Source organism: Gobio gobio, assembly GCF_949357685.1.
Source record: "Gobio gobio genome assembly, chromosome: 6".
NCBI lineage: Eukaryota > Metazoa > Chordata > Actinopteri > Cypriniformes > Gobionidae > Gobio > Gobio gobio.
This window is the reverse complement of record NC_137102.1, coordinates 21,957,849-21,975,661: the sequence shown is the minus strand read 5'-3', so window position 1 is coordinate 21,975,661 and position 17,813 is coordinate 21,957,849. Positions and strand designations below refer to the sequence as shown.

Genomic DNA, 17,813 nt, shown 5'->3' with positions numbered 1-17,813 from the left:
TTCAATGAAGGATTCACACAACGGCTTGTCCTGAAAGATGGATTTAAAAACAGAAGCTGTTTACGGACCACAACCTGTAAGTATGATTTATTTTTCGGCGATGTGTTTTCCTGTAATAGTTCGTATTGTTAATTGTACGTTGTAGCAAGGAAGTACACAGATGACAACGCTGTTTGGCTCTGCAAACCAGTTTGTTAAATGTTCATTCATACTTAACGTTATCCGACAAACACCTAATGTTACAAACTTTTTTTTAAATCTCAACAGCGAACTTGGCATTAGTGTAAATTATTCTTTGATTAGAGCTTTTATGTATTGTTTATCTACGGGCATGCTAAACATGGTTCTGTGTTTGATTTGGCTACTAGTAAAGCCAATGTTTAGTGTTCGTTTTGGGTTAATAGTTCTTGTGACAGATATTTGGCTATAATCGTTCTAAAAATACAAAAGTAACAGTGCCATTCAGTAGCGATCACTATAGATCCGCAGTCTTTACTCTTGAGGACTGAACAGGTTGAACAGGTTCTGCTCGATCATCTTCACTAAAATTGTCTGGGTCTGATTCGGGCTCAAATTGGTATGGTTTTATTGACGCCATTGTTTCTAATACTACCAAAGCACAGTCTACCGGTAAAGGTAAGGGGCGTGACGTTTCCGACAAACATGCACAGCTAACCAATCTGAGCCCATTGCGTATTTTTGAGGGACTGGCTTCATACAACCCGGAAACCATCAGACCGTTTTTACAAGGAGGGACAGAGCAGTGTAGAATAAAGGTAAAATACAGGAAAAATAATGAAATTTTTTAAAAACGAAGCATGAACCCATGTTACAGTGCACCCCACAAACACAATCAAGCCTTCGAAAGAATGTGTTTTACCACCCCTTTAATGTTCATTTTGCCATTTAGCTTCATCATATAAATGACATTACAAAATATTTCCAAAATTTTCTCTTAAATTCCCTCTTTTATGCAACATTGAGATTCAATTGAGGGTTCAAAAACACAATTACTGATTTGAAGACCTAAAAATCTGAGAGTAAATGTTATTTTTTTATTTATTTAAGCATAACAATCAATGCTATTTTACATAAACAAAGTATTACAGATTTTGTAGATTAGACCTGTGATTAGACCTTGTATTTTGCATACAAAGGACCAACACAAGGAAAAATATTTTCTCAGATTACCTTTTCTTCAAGGTCTGATTTGGTGACGAGGATCTCTTCTGCATATATTAATTCCTTCTCTCTTTTTAACCCTTGTCCTTCTTTGTCAATGATTTTCCATATGAAAAGACAACCGTCTTCTGAGACTGTTAGGAGGAACTGGTCATCAAAAGTGATAATCATCTACAGATAGAAAATAAAAGCATGAATGAAAAACATGTTTGAAAAACATGACCTAGGAGCTCAAAGAAAACTTAATTTTAGCAGTGCAAACCTTAGTGACAGGGCCAGCATGGGCCTGGTACTCTAGCCAGGCATTCTGGATGGGTAAAGGGTATTTGATGGCCCTCACAGCCCCAGTGGAGGTTCCAATGAAGAGCCCTCGTCCTGAACGAGACATAGCAACAGTGGTGTAAACCACATCACCTGAAGGCACTTCCCTAAGGATCTGCAGCAAAAAAATATATAAACACAGTATTTTATTAAGGGATCATTGATGGTTTTCATTTTATCCCAAAAAATTCAGATGTCAAACCTGGTGCAACGCGCTGTGAGGTGCTATATAAAGGTGGACTATGCTTTTATCCCGTACTTAATTTTACCCGGATCCTGTTCCGGAAAATGTCAGATTTTGGATTTTTGCATTCTAGCATTGTTTTTAAACGATCCGGCATAAAGAAGTGCATTCCATGATGATGGTGCGTGCACACTGGTTGCGAAGTGAGGGGAGCAGAGTGAGTGGAGCATTTTCCATATCCATGAGTAAAGTGATGGTGTTTTTGATCAAAAAAGACCCCGAAGAAAGAACTGCTAATACAACGGGAGTTCGATCAGTCAGAATCAGAAATCGATGTAATGGAAAATGCAACGACATCGGTGGTGAGAGAATATCGCTGATCAACTGAATAATTTTGTCTCAACACAGCAATATATGTGACAGAATAATACACTAGGCTGTAGTTAGGGCTGTGCAGAAATTTGTGAACGATCTTACAATTGTACCATCACCGTTTAGTGACGTCATTGTGTCAGTCACAGCGCCTTTTAATTGCCAAGTGGATTATAGGCGTCCCACCATATCATCTGTAGCCCCCTCCAGTAGTGCAGCATCTGCACATTTCCTTGCTGATTTGCGGTCATTCTTGCAACCTTTTCCCGGAACAGGGGTCGGAAGCAGCCTTTTGCAGATGGAAGTGGGTGTTCGCTTCGAGCAACCCACTCTCTCTTTTTCCACCAAGGCAGTGCTGGTTCGGAGCCAGAGCCTAGTTTCAAAACGGTTCTTTGTCTTTCGACACCCAAAGCGCCAGCTCTGAACCAGGAAAAGTGGTAGCACCAAAACATTGCTGGTCTAGAAGTAAGAACCGCTTGCGGCAGGGGCTGGGGGCGGGGTTACCGTGACCAACAAGACTAACACAAACTTGTGACCGCCATCGAGCTAATAGCTGCTCGACTGTAATCTCTGTCTATACAAATTATGGCGAGCTTCGTGAATGCTTTGGTTTCGCTGTGTTTTGATGCCGATGTGGGTTCGCAAAGCCATGTGCATCCATAGTAACGCCATTGTTGATGGAAGGCTTGTTCGAGATGCATCGGCAGTACAGCGAAAGCATACGACTCCTTTGCTTTTGAATTGCTCTTGCGATACTTTGATGTCATATGCTGATCGGTCTGCGTCGATGCATCTCGATCAAGCCTGGTGTGTTTGTGTTTCCCGCTGCCTCGCTAGCGTTGCTGAGAAAGATGAGACGTATACAGTGACGTAAGACCTGACTCTGTGGACGCTCTCTAGCGGTCTGTGCACGCCACTGAGCAGGATGGACTGTTTCAAGGTTAGTGATCCATTCACTGGTGTCCTCTCCAGTTCATTAAGACTGAACCGATAGAACGCAGCGGAATTTGCCTCCCATGCTCCCTTTAGTACACCGTTCCCTTAAGGCTGGGGTGTTAGAAGCCGGTATGATGTTATGTAGAGTTGTTGCGAGCGACTCCATACTTTATCTGTGGCCTGGTTCGGCTGCACATACTGTGAACTTAGCTAAGGCTAAGTCTGTATTCTCCCCTGAAAGCTTTGCTCTTAGGGGTTATAGACAGTCCTGTAGCTGGTGGCTTGGACTGGTCTAATGCAAAAGTTCCCGTATCAGAAACAATTGAGTATGGAAGCTTGGGGTTTTTTCTTAGCACCTATAATACTGAGCTTTCTAGGTAGCAAGACTATAGCAGACCTGCCAACCTTGAAGAAACTTTATGAGTACCCCCTCCCCCCCCCCCCCGCGCGGGCCCGATAGCCCGCCGCCAATGTACGCTCCACCATTGTCAACCCACCAATAAGAAATCTATGAGATACCTAACACTGAAATACATAATATACACAATATACTTTCACCAATTACGATTTATTAGTTACTCCATAACCAAATACAAGTAGACCATAAATGTTATACAGTTACTGCACACCCATCATTGTGTTCAGGATATTATAAACAAAAAAGGCTGATGATGGTTAAACGTCATACAAAAATAGAACAAAAGACAAATTAAACACAAATAGTAAGATTAATAACAAACTACCGTGTTCACTAGCAAAATTGTTTGTTTTCAAGTAGATGGCAGCAATCTTCCACTAAACTATGGCACATTTCATATTTTCACTATGAATGAAACTGAGTAGTAGATATTTTATTTGAATTTGACATAAAATGTTGCTATTATATAAATAGACTATTATTACAAATTTACATGTACATTTAATTTAATATTTAATCAAATTAAATATGAATTTTAATTAATAAATAAAAATGTATATGATTTAACACAACTACACAAAACTACACAACTGTAGAGTAAAACATTAATACAAAACTGATATTCCATGCGTTTAAAAAAATCTGACAAGATTAAGGCAAAGTCACACTGTCTGGTGCCTCTCTAGACAACCCAGCACAACTGCTAGCATAAAGTTTAAGGTAAAAATAACTGACATTCATTTACTAGTATCTTAATACTATGCAATTTGATAAACTGTTCATTCATTACATCACTTTACCTCTGTCTTTATCCCCATTTTTCATCTTCCCTGCATCAGAGGGCTTTGGTCTTTTTGATACTATAGGGTAGGCTATGGCAGACTATAATGCTAATTTATAATGGGTCATGTGAATTCGACCATCTGTCACAATCAGGTAACTTTTTGTCTACACCTGGTGCGAGTTAAGCACCCTCAAACGAAAGCAATGCTTTCTACATTGAATGTGGCAAGACGCGACGCGACACAACAGTTACGTTAATTAATTTATACCAGCAGGCCTAACAAAATCATACAAGAAACTAATTATGGAGCTTTGATATTACAGAAACGCCAACTCTATTCATTCACTAAAATTTGCTGAAAGTCAACAGCACAACTGTGCAACGTGCATGTTCACATTTTAATTATCCATAACAACCCCAAAACTTGCCCGCTTGCCTTGCACATCTGCTAATAAACGATGGGCAACTTTTTTTATAGTATAGTGTCACAGGAATGCATTCTATTGGGTGCTAACACTTATATTTACCTCTTGGTCAAGGCCAATCAAGTTCTTCAGTGCTTGGTTTGACAAGATTGTGCTTGTGGACTTCACAGCTTACAGGCAGGCATTGGTCAGCATGGCGTAGTGAGTATTAACATACCCATAGGGCCCTATTTTAACGATCTGAAACGCAAGTGTCAAAGCGTGAGGCGCAAGTAACTTTGTGGGCGGGTCTCGGCGCTGTTGCTATTTTCCCGGCGGGATAAATGGCTCTTGCGCCCGGCGCAAATCTAAAATGGGTTGGTCTGAAGTAGCTTCATTATTCATAGGTGTGGTTTGGGCTTAACGTGAATAAACCAATCCGAGCGTCATCCAACATTCCCTGTAAAAGCAGGTGCGCAAGTTCCATTATGGATTGCTATTATTATGGCGTATTTACCAGGCGCACGCCAGGAGCGGTTCACAGCCGAGGAGACTGATGTTCTTGTAAGAGCAGTGAAAGACAGAGAAGTGAAGTTGTAATGTTGTACATTATGGTAAAGGTGATTTCACAGTCTTTTTTTTTTTTTTTCAGTCTTTCAGTTTTTTCAGTTTTTCAGTCGATTTTTTTTCCTGGTTCTTGACGGACAAACCAATTTGTCAGATGTCCTTATATACATATATGTCTTGCCACTATTGGGCAAACAGGTCTTATCCTTAATAATTACAATTAGCCTGAATCATTTGTAAGCTAGATTTATGCCTATTTTTTTCACATCTTCGTGGCACACCACAATGATTTCCGTCATCTCATGTGTTAATATTTTTTTAGTGTAACAATTTATGATTTGCAAAAATAACTGTTGCATCTGTGTAGATTACATGAGCAAAGTGTATGCGCGTTGTGCACGCTATACATTATGGTCAAGCATACGCCCTTAAAATAGCATAATGAACAACGCGCAACGCGCCACTGACTTTAGACTAGGTTTTTTCTGGTCAGTGGCGCAATTGTTTAATGGAACAGCAAAATAGCACCAGGGATTGTTTGCGCCGGAACACGCCTCCTTTTTTGCGCTGAACCGCCCAGGTAGCGCAAGTTCATTCACAAGTTTAGCGACGTGCTTCTGTGGAGGGAAAAGCGCGCTTTGCGCGGGTGCAAAATAGGAATGACACATGCGTCGGTGTACAAAGTCAATTGCGCTGGGTGCAAGATAGGGCCCATAGTGTCAACAACTGATGCAGCATCTTAGGGTTAAATATGTATCATATGTAACCCCGGTTCCCTAACGCGTAATGCAGGCACCCTTTTATATAGGACAGCCATCAGCAAATAGGATTGGCATAATTTCACACATGCTTCAGACACCGGGTTCCGCGGGACGGGTCCTCATAGCGTCAGCAACTAACGCAGCATATCGTCCCCATATCGAATATCGATTGAAAACCCTTGATTTAAATAACTGCATTATGGTAAATCTATATCTGAATCAAGTTCTGTAATATAGTGAATAAAAGTGGTTTTGAGATTTCAAATGCATTCATGTACCCACCTGACAGTCTTGTATTTCCTTCAGAGTGCAGTCTGTCCCGACAGCAAAGAATGTCTTTGCGTCAGGGGAGATGGTGACCCCTGTGTAGCTGCAGGTCTTGAGCACACTGTCGGACTCTCGGGTACCGCTGAGAGTATTCCACTCGTACACGGCCCCGTCCATACCACACGATACGAGACAACTGTCATCTGCACTGAACGCTACGGCTCGCACCTAAGGCACAATAATATGGACTGTAACACTGTTGAGTCAAGTTTTAGAAGGCTGTGGATTTCCTCCTTCAAAAGATCATATTCCACATAAGAAAGTAATCCACATATGTTTGGAACAACATGAGGGTTAGTAACTGATGACAGAATTTTAAATTTTAGGTGAACTATTACTTTTAAATTTCAGAAAACATACTTTATCATTGTGTCCCTTCAGATTCAGGACGTCCTCAAATGTGGTAGTGGAGTAGATGTTGATCACATTTCCATTGACAGCAGCAAACAAGTGGCCCCCATTGCTGAACACACACTTGGAACAAATGTATGGGAAATTAACCACAACAGTCAATCAACAAGGTGTGATGAACGACACTTTCAAAGAACAAATTTACTTTCTATACATGAATGAATAGATAATGGCAAATTTCAACGGATTTGCAGGGACGCACCTCACGGCAACTGCGTACAGTGAACTCCTTCAAAGTCCTGATGTCATCGATGAGCAGAGTCATGAAACGGAGTTTGTCTGAGAATCCCACCAGGATGTAGAGTCCAGTGGGGTGAAGAGCTATGCTGTAGGCTTCCTCCTGGAACTCCTTATAAATCTCTAAATCACTGGACAACACACACTCTATTGGATATATCCAACAAGATCCCTAATAAAGACCTGTCAGCTTAGACCTGATGGAATTTAATAGCTTTTATTTTTGTAAATGTACTTTTAAGGCTGTCAAAGTCAACTTAAAATATTAATTAAATATTATAAATAATAATTATATTTTAATATAAGCATTGATAAGTTAAATAATAAAACTTTCAAAAATATTTCAATAAGGGGTCAGTAAGACTTTTTATGTTTTTGAAAGAAGCTTATTATGCACACAAGGCTTCATTTATCTGATCAAAAATACAGAAATTTTAATACATTTAAAATGACTGTTTTCTCTTTTAAAGGGTTAGTTCACCCGAAAATGAAAATTAGCCCACGATTTACTCACCCTCAAGTCATCCTAGGTGTATATGACATTCTTCTTTCAGACGAATAAAATCAGTTTTATTTAAAAAGTCCTGGCAAATCCGAACATTATAATGACAGTGAATTGTTGCCTCGGTTATGAAGCCAATAAAAGTGCATCTATACATCATATAACTGCTCCACATGGCTCTGGTGGGTTAATAAAGGCCTTCTGTGATGTGTTTGTGTAAGAACAATATCCATATTTAAAACTTTATAGACTAAAAGAACTTACTTTCGGCGGATTGCCGTTTGCAGCGATTTTTATGGCGAAAGAATAAAAGACTGTACTGTCACTTTTGATCAATTAGATGCATCCTTGCTGAATGAAGAATTTCTTCTTTTTTTTTTAAAAGGAAAGAAATCTTACCCCAAACATTGTAGTGTGTATTTATTTATTTATTTTATTCATAGCCCTTAATACAGTGAGTAAAAACTAAATATTTTTCCTATATAACTATACAATATTTTTTACTATACAATATTTTTTACTATAGTTTATATATCTATATATTACTATGCATGTTTTATAATATAAGTAAAAACTAGTAAATAAAAACTGACGTTTTTTAGAAATCTAATATTTTAGTGATTTGTTATTTGTACGAGACTATATAAAAGCCAATTTATTTATTTATAAATAATGTTGTCTCTATAATACAATATCTTTATTATATCTTTTCTCAAACAGTATAATTGAGTCTTTATATGATTTAAAGAAATATACAGCTGATTTTATATTTTAGTAAGGGTGTCCTCATAAGGGTGCATGAAAAAACCCTAAAATTGCATGATTAATAAACGATTTGGTCAGCAAAGTTTATGGAAATTTGTGGTAAGATTTACTAAGACACATTTTCTACATTTATAGATGTGGTTATTTTCGCAAAGCGACCATTATCAATCATCATATTTTAATATGATAAAACTATGATAAATTGCTTTTAAAGACACTTACAAGAGCATAAAGAGCCAAAATGAAAACACTATCTCTTTAAACAAAACTATGAGACAAATAATGCTTTTAAAGTTCACTGTGAGAGATAATAAAGCAAAAGGACACAACACCTTGTCTCTTTAACAAAGATTAACATACTTGGTCTCAAAGTTCCAGATGCGCACTGAGCGGTCCAGAGAACAGGTGGCAATAAGCGGTTTACGGATGCAGGTGGACAAACCGGTGACGATGCTGGAATGGAACGATTGAGACAGGTACTCAAAATGAGCACGATCACCCTGATGAAACAATGGGAAAAAGAGCTGAATTAGTCATGACTAGTATAATGAATAAATACAGAACTGTAAAACATCTCTTGGTTACACTTTATTTTAAAGTGTCTTTGTTACAGTGTAAATATATTTAAGTAATATTAATTAACTACATGTACTTACTATAGGGTTAGGGTAGGATTAGGGTTTGGTTGAGGGTTAGTTGCATGTAATTATGCATAATTTACTGTTATTACTATTGTAAGTACATGTAACATATGTAACAAGGACACTGTAAAATTAAGTGTTACCCATCTCTTTTAATAAACTAGATCTGCTGCTATTACGGGATAATGTGAGATTTTGTTCTAGCTTCTCACTATAGCTCTCACAGTTATAAAAAGTGCAGAAACTGATTGTTTGCCAATTTAAAACTAAAACACAAAACTACAGTAAAGATGGGTAAGGCAGACCAGGGTTATTACTGTGAAGTGTGAACTAAAACTATTAAAAACATGTTTGTTAATTAAAATATAATAAAATATGAAATAAAATATAAATATTAGATGAAAAACAGATATTTACTTTTCAAAACTAAATGAACATTTGAAATGTTATCTTGACAACTAACTGAAATACATTTGATTTAAAGCACTAAAAAACTAAAACTGAACCAAAACTAAAAATGGAATAAAAATAAATCAATTAAAATATTAATATTTAACAAATTATAAAATCACATAACACATTTTTTTTATTTTTATAAAATAACAAATCTAAATGAAAATTGAAAATATATAAATCAATAAAAATATAATAGTACAGAGCCTGCAATTCATTTAGGAAAATGGGGTGAATTCCCCCCTTAAGTGATTCTTATAATCTAATTTGAGAGGAGAGTTACTAAAATATGTCTATCAACTGTTTATGTTCACTTAAAACACAACCAACTGTGTTTATGAGGATACTCGCTAATACAAACCAAATTTAGATTTTGTGTGTATTATTTGACAGCTTTAGTGCCATAAGCCACAAAAAAAAGAACTCAGCGAGCTGTTAGAGAGATGTCTTTATGTGTGCGCGCACAGAAAATCATCTCTTTAAAGGGATAGTTCACCCAAAAATGAAAATTACCCCATGATTTACTCACCCTCAAGACATTCTAGGTGTATATGACATTCTTCTTTGAGACGGGTTATATTATATTATATTACAATCGGATTATATTAAAAAATGTCCTGGCTAATCCAAGCTTTATAATGGCATTAAATGGCTGCCCAAAATTGTGCATCCATCCATTATAAAAGTAATCCACACGGCTCTGGGGGGTTAATAAAGGCCTTCTAACGATGTGTTTGTGTAAGAAAAATATCCATATTGAACACGTTATAAAGTAAAATATCTAGCTTCCGGCAGACCACCTTCTGTATTCAACTTACAGATAAAGCGTAACTGACAACATATGACTAGGGCGTAGAGTAAGCGTTTTGAGCTGCGAGAGGAGTTACACTTTCTTCATAAGTTGAATATGGAAGGCTTGAGGGTGAGTAAACCATGGGGTAATTTTCATTTTTGGGTGAACTATCCCTTTAAGAGAGCGCAAGAGTACTGAATGGTTTAAAATTACTTGAACGTTTAAATCGCCAAGACCTGGAAGAATGCTGTGCAAATTATAAACTTTAGTGATGATGCAATTGACCGTTCGCAAAGACCCACCCCCTTTAGTTACTGTTGCTATGTCCGACAAGCCATGGCGCTCTCACACCACACATGTTCTTCTCACATAGAGAAAATGGCCAGGTGACAATTCCGTTAACTGTCCTGAAACATGAGCGAAAGCCTTGTATTGTTTGTAGTGCAGATAAGATGTGGTGATGTGAAGCTGTTTGCACATTTTGAAAGAGAGAGAGACTTTACGGCTGAATCACTCACTCTGTGTGTGAAGTTGAATTTGATAATCTGTGTGGATTCAACCTACATGCCATAGTGCATACATTTCTACATTATAAGCATGAAACCAGCGGGAATGAGTAAATGATGCACAAAACCTGCAATCCCACACCGAAAAACAGGCCCTGATAGTATATAAATGATATTATAATAACAGTGAGACAAACGTCACCTTTTCTAACTCAACTACAGAGAAATGGATGCTGTAGAGCTGCCCGCCGTCTGTACAGGCGGCCAGGGTCTCTTCTGATGGACTGATGCACAGAGTGCTGATTTCCTGCTGCTCTGCAGAACTGGGATCATTACTGAATGCCTCTGGAGGAATCTGAGATGACAACACGGATCAACCATACTTTCTGATGCTAAAACCGACAAACAACCATGAACATTTGGATGAGAAAATGTCAAGGCACCTTTATGTCTTTTGTCTTCTTGTACTGGTCATCCTCCTCTATTTTCTCAAACAAACACACAGTTCCAGGACCAGCGGAGCAAACGAATCCACTAGAATAACCTACAATGGCCGTCACCCGTGGCAGGGCGGAGGAGGGCTCATTTGAGTCCTGCTTTTCTGACTGACTGCAAGATAAAGTCAAGAATAGACAACATACAAAAAGCAATCCACATTCATTGCATATTATATGTTAGAGTTTAAAATATCGCAAATACAATAGCCATTGTTTTGCCAGAAAAAAATATCCTGGTGGTTGTAGATCATAACTAAATGAAACAAAGTTAAAACACTGATAATAATCAAAATAAGCAATTATTGGGCATTTCTTCAACTTTGGACACTTTTATGTGCCAGGGAGTGATTTTTATATAACTTTATATATTTTGACTGCTTTCTTTGTAAAAGAAAAATTTCAAATATTTCATATGTTCTAATGCCTTTTATGTATAGATTTTAGTGTTTTCAAACTTAACATAAATATTTCATAAAAATACTATTTATAGCATGTTTAAAATAGCCACTGAAATACCGCTGAGCTGAATTTTTTCTTCTACATTATTAAGGTGTAAATTTGTCAAGTGATGCAAAAACTATGAAAATATTTAATTGAATGTATTGATGCATAAAATGCTAGCTATGAAATTAGCCTTAGCAAGACTAAGTAGTCATTTTATTAAATAAATGCTACAAACATTGTAAAAAAAATGTCATAACCGTAATTTTCACCACCAAATGTTTGTATTATTATTATTATTTTTTAAAGTAATTAAACAATAAATGATTTGAAGCTTCTGAACTACAGTAAAACCAGTATGGCACAAGAAAAAAATATAAATAATTATAAGAAATTTCTAAAAGAATCTTTATATGAAATTTATGAGAACATATGAGAATTACCTCCAGTATTATGACTCTTGGGTATTACTTTTTTGATAAATAAATTATCGATTTTTCATGCTGCAGTTCATCAATAAATGGCAGCATAGTGAAATGTGGACTATTTTTAAATAGTAAAAATACTTTTAAAATATCTGAGAAAAAAAAAAATTGTATTTGTATTTAATGTACTATTTTGGGTTAAAAATCACCCTGAATGTGTTATAAGGTTTAAGAAAACATGAACTAAATGACCGATTTCTCCTGTAATTGTTAGCAGACAATTTAGATAAACTATCAAGTGTGAAAACAGTTTTAAGAAAAGAGAAGTGCCCTAGTACGTCTCCCTCTATGACACTGCTGATGCCACCAGAAGTTCATTCCACTCACCTCTTAACCTTCTGCACAGATGCCACATTCATCTCCCAACGTAGGCGACTTGATTCAAACATCATCAGCTGACCTGTCTCTGTTCCAGCAATCACCTTCTCCGTGGATATCCAGGTGTGGCATAGGAAGTTCTGGACGTCTGTTTTAAATGTGCTGGACTGTTTCAGGGTTTCTCCAGCATAGCGGAAGATCTTGAACACCCCGTTGCCGCACACACAGATCTGTGTGTTGTCCTGAGGGTTGAAGCTGACCTGTGAATGGGAATGGATAGATTGTGTTAGGACAGCTTGATCATTGCAGTAATTCTGGCCTGTCATCAAAATGACTTTTAATGATCAGATAACAGTTAAATAATTCTGTACTACGGTAATGAGCATACGAAGAATAGGATCTATTTTCTGGATATACTAGCAAAGGGTGGTGTGCTTAAACATTATAATTTGTTATATTTTGATGTACAAACCAGAATACACAAGTTACAGCAATATGCATTCATTTGATCGAAATCTTGATTTCCTAACAGTGTTATTTTAGTATTGTTTTATACGCTGCTATAGTTTTTATTAACATTTTAAATGCTCTGTTTATTTTTAGTAATTTTGTTATGTGCTTTAAAAAATACTATTTATTTTTCATTTCAGTTTTATTTAAGGTTTATTTATTTCAATTTGTTTTAGTGCTTCAACTTAGAATTTCTAATTTCTCATCTAATATTTATATGATTTATAAAATCTATATTATTTCAGTTTCAAAAAAAGGGTTTTAACGTTTTTAGTTAATGCCGATAACCCAGTTTCTCATTTACCTTGTGATAAGATTTGAAAATCATAATTCATGTTAATGGAATATTTAACAATATCTTGATGACCAATGTCTAGTTAACTCAAACCCATCAAGAACATATGTGGGTCATATTTCAACCCAAAAATCAAAAGAAAAGAATAATAAATAATATTTGGCTTAAAGAACATGTTGTATACACAACACACATATTTAGGACCAATTTTTTTTTTTATCGTGACATTATATACATTAAAATTAACCATCACAATTCTCCTTACTGTAATGCAAAAAAAAATAATACTTTAAATAGCAATGATAACAAATAGTACCTATTCATTCTACTATCTGTCATTTAAGGTTATTTAAAAAGATATAGTTTTAGTAGTATAGTATTAATAACTGTAACGGTTGGGGTGCACAGGAACAGGCTGAAGACTCAGAAGATCTAAATATAAACTTAATCTTTAATATTGGCACTCAGGAACAAACAGTAAGGCAAGGGACTACACGGGGTCCTAGAGGACCGAGACAGGTGATCCGGTTCCTAACTGGCTGGGAAGTCTCCAGGGTGATGCCAGTGCTCAGGAGACCACGGAGGCTCATGGAACCCAGGGGGCCACCCACTGCAGCTCAGAGAGTTCAGGGACAGCCTCCTCGGCCATGTCAGGGATGACCTCTATGGAAAATCTTCTTGGGAGGAGCTATCGACTTTGTATGAAGTTCATTGGACACAGTCCACTCTGGGCTGGAGACAGGAGGCGGAGTCCACTCTGGGCCGGAGACAGGAGGCGGAGTCCACTGTGGTTGTCACAGTGGACTGGTATGTGGAGGGTGAGGGTTTAGGGTGAGCTGGAGTGCTTACATGCTTTCGGGTAGGGACCGGACATGATTGTCCTCATAAACAGCCTCAATTCCTCTTTGGACACTGGTCGTGTGCTGGATCTCTTTCTGGACACTTGTCGCAGACTAGAGCCCTCTCTGGACACTCGTCGCGGGGCTGGAGCCCTCTCTGGACGCTGGTCGCGGGGCGGGAGCCCTCACTGGACGCTCGTCGCGGGGCTGGAGCCCTCTCTGGACGCTCGTCGCGGGGCTGGAGCCCTCACTGGACGCTCGTCGCGGGGCTGGAGCCCTCACTGGACGCTGGTCGCGGGGCTGGAGCCCTCACTGGACGCTGGTCGCGGGGCTGGAGCCCTCTCTGGACGCTCGTCGCGGGGCTGGAGCCCTCACTGGACGCTGGTCGCGGGGCTGGAGCCCTCACTGGACGCTCGTCGCGGGGCTGGAGCCCTCACTGGACGCTGGTCGCGGGGCTGGAGCCCTCTCTGGACGCTGGTCGCGGGGCTGGAGCCCTCTCTGGACGCTGGTCGCGGGGCTGGAGCCCTCTCTGGACGCTGGTCGCGGGGCTGGAGCCCTCACTGGACGATGGTCGTGGGGCTGGAGCCCTCACTGGACGCTGGTCGCGGGGTTGGAGCCCTCTCTGGACGCTGGTCGCGGGGCTGGAGCCCTCTCTGGACGCTCGTCGCGGGGCTGGAGCCCTCACTGGACGATGGTCGTGGGGCTGGAGCCCTCACTGGACGCTGGGTTGGAGCCCTCTCTGGACGCTCGTCGCGGGGCTGGAGCCCTCACTGGACGCTGGTCGCGGGGCTGGAGCCCTCTCTGGACGCTGGTCGCGGGGCTGGAGCCCTCACTGGACGCTGGTCGCGGGGCTGGAGCCCTCTCTGGACGCTGGTCGCGGGGCTGGAGCCCTCACTGGACGATGGTCATGGGGCTGGAGCCCTCACTGGACGCTGGTCGCGGGGTTGGAGCCCTCTCTGGACGCTGGTCGTGGGGCTGGAGCCCTCACTGGACGCTGGTCGCGGGGCTGGAGCCCTCTCTGGACGCTGGTCGCGGGGCTGGAGCCCTCTCTGGACGCTGGTCGCGGGGCTGGAGCCCTCTCTGGACGCTGGTCGCGGGGCTGGAGCCCTCTCTGGACGCTGGTCGTGGGGCTGGAGCCCTCACTGGACGCTGGTCGTGGGGCTGGAGCCCTCACTGGACGCTGGTCGCGGGGTTGGAGCCCTCTCTGGACGCTGGTCGTGGGGCTGGAGCCCTCACTGGACGCTGGTCGCGGGGCTGGAGCCCTCTCTGGATGCTGGTCGCGGGGCTGGAGCCCTCTCTGGACGCTGGTCGCGGGGCTGGAGCCCTCACTGGACGATGGTCGTGGGGCTGGAGCCCTCACTGGACGCTGGTCGCGGGGTTGGAGCCCTCTCTGGACGCTGGTCGCGGGGCTGGAGCCCTCACTGGACGCTGGTCGCAGGCTGGAGCCCTCTCTGGACGCTGGTCGTGGGGCTGGAGCCCTCACTGGACGATGGTCGTGGGGCTGGAGCCCTCACTGGACGCTGGTCGCGGGGTTGGAGCCCTCTCTGGACGCTGGTCGTGGGGCTGGAGCCCTCACTGGACGCTGGTCGTGGGGCTGGAGCCCTCACTGGACGCTGGTCGCAGGCTGGAGCCCTCTCTGGACGCTGGTCGTGGGGCTGGAGCCCTCACTGGACGCTGGTCGTGGGGCTGGAGCCCTCACTGGACGCTGGTCGCAGGCTGGAGCCCTCACTGGACGCTGGTCGCAGGCTGGAGCCCTCACTGGACATTGCACGGGGACCGGAGATGATGCTGGACTCTGGACATGGACTGGAGCTGGTTCTGTCCAGAAGTCAATGAGCCAGTCATCCCTCGTTGGCTCAGGCTTGGGCACTGGAATAGTGGCGGCGGCCGGAGACGAGGGCTCGGGCATAGTGGCGGCCATCCTGGCAAGAGACGAGGGCGCGGGCATGGTGGTGGCCATCTTGAATGGAGTGGAGTGGGGTGACTGTGGCAGAGTGGTCGTCAGTGGACTGGTATGTGGAGGGTGAGGGTTTAGGATGAGCTGGAGTGCCTACATGCTTTCGGGTAGGGACTGGACGATGATTGTCCTCATAAACAGCGTTCTTTGGAGAGCGTTTTCAAAAAGCTACATTTTCGTTGACTTAAAACACCGTCTCAGTGTGGACGGAAGGCCAAAACAGAGCGAAAAAGATGCGTTTTCAAACAAAAATGTATTAGTGTGAACATGGCCTCAGTGAACAAGAGGAACTTAAATAGGAGACAGAACCGAGATAATGAACTAAACACAGCTGAATAGAACCAAACTAAGGAGGGTAAGTAACCAAGGAAACAGACAAGTGGCGGGAAACTAAGACAAAGGAACGTGACAGAATCAAAACACAACTGAAAGACGGTAATGAGAATAGTAGTTGTTTGGTGCTTAGGGATGAGGGTTAAGTTTAATTGTCATGAAAATAATGCCACAGTGTCAAAAAACCTTAACGGCCCTAAAAGTAGACTTCATCTTCTTCATGCAAAAAGAATGCTTCTCATTTGATTCTAAGGTGAAATATGGTTGTTTGAAGTCACCTATCTGTCAGTTTTGTTTACCTGGTTTATGGTGCCACTGTTGCTCGTCTTCACAGTTGCCATCACCTTATTCTTTTCCCACATCCAGAGGAAGAGAGTCCAGTCTGGCCCTCCTGCCTGACCGATCAGATACTTTGAATCAGGAGAAAAGGCCACGCAGACAAACTCATCCACTGGGATCTCTCCTCCAGTCAACACCTTCCTCTTCCTGTTCTGCTCGTGCTGTAGATCAAACACAGTGATGGTGGCTTTCTCTCCACATTCCGACACAGCCAGGTAACGCCTGTTTGTGCTGATGGCCAAAGCCTTCATGCCCTGACTTCTCTCTGTACCTGTGCCGACACAGACATAGAGTTAAAGACGGGTCTGATGGATCATTCTCACGAAACATGTCCAGGTCAAATTTAATACTAAAATTTAAATTAAAATCTTTTTTCTTCTTCTTATACAATCATTATTTTCATGACAGTTAAACAGAGAAAAAACACTATAGCCTATAACACAATTTTATATATTTATTATTATTATTCTAATCATTATAAATTAAAATAGTAGATTACATTTACCATAATTTATACATTAATGTTTAACAATAAACATTTTTCATTTTATTTTGTTTGCATTATAATTAAATAAAACGTCTTATTTCTTCGTTGATTTTTTTTATTTTTTATTTTGTTTATTTCAATTGTCGTTTTAAGGTTTATTTATTTCCAGTTAGTAATTTTAGTGCTTCAACTTAGCATTTCTAATTTTCATTTAGTTAACATTTTTTATCTAATATATGATTTATAATATCTATTTTATTTCAGCTTCAAAAAAAGGGTTTTAATATTTGTAGTTAATGCTGTATATACATATATATATATATATATATATATATATATATATATATATATATATATATATATATATATATATATATATATATATATATATATATATATATATATATATATATACATATGAAGTGTGTAATAGACTTTTGGAGTAAGTTTACGTTAATTGTTACCTGGAATAAACTTCTGGCATTTCTGGTTGATGTTATAGCGCACACAGTTGTTTCCGCACGGAAATATGATGGTTTGTTCATCAAAATACAACAAATTATTCCTCACTCCTGTCCGCAATCCGAATATATAATGAGACTTTGCAACTACTGTAGCCATTTGACAAAATGATTAGCTAACCGTTTGTAGAAAAGTAAGATTAAAGCGCGTTGTCTAGTTTGTTTGTTGTGCATTTGTTTGACGCTGCAGTGTTGATTAGTTACTAGGGTAACGTTAACGGCAAGCT

At 40.4% G+C, this 17,813-nt stretch overlaps 1 protein-coding gene across 1 annotated transcript in view; it reads right to left on the bottom strand.

Annotated features, from left to right (window-relative positions):
• The window catches only part of cfap57 (cilia and flagella associated protein 57), a gene marked incomplete at both ends in the record, with an annotated part of 40,269 nt that extends 22,583 nt beyond the window's left edge, over window positions 1-17,686 (bottom strand). The window contains 11 exons of the mRNA XM_079820430.1: window positions 1,192-1,353; window positions 1,445-1,618; window positions 6,212-6,424; window positions 6,617-6,730; window positions 6,870-7,035; window positions 8,532-8,671; window positions 10,767-10,919; window positions 11,008-11,173; window positions 12,315-12,565; window positions 16,539-16,849; window positions 17,530-17,686. Of these exons, the coding sequence (XP_079676556.1) occupies window positions 1,192-1,353; window positions 1,445-1,618; window positions 6,212-6,424; window positions 6,617-6,730; window positions 6,870-7,035; window positions 8,532-8,671; window positions 10,767-10,919; window positions 11,008-11,173; window positions 12,315-12,565; window positions 16,539-16,849; window positions 17,530-17,686 (2,007 nt within the window). The remainder of the gene's footprint in view (window positions 1-1,191; window positions 1,354-1,444; window positions 1,619-6,211; window positions 6,425-6,616; window positions 6,731-6,869; window positions 7,036-8,531; window positions 8,672-10,766; window positions 10,920-11,007; window positions 11,174-12,314; window positions 12,566-16,538; window positions 16,850-17,529) is intronic.
• Window positions 17,687-17,813: the final 127 nt, after the last annotated feature.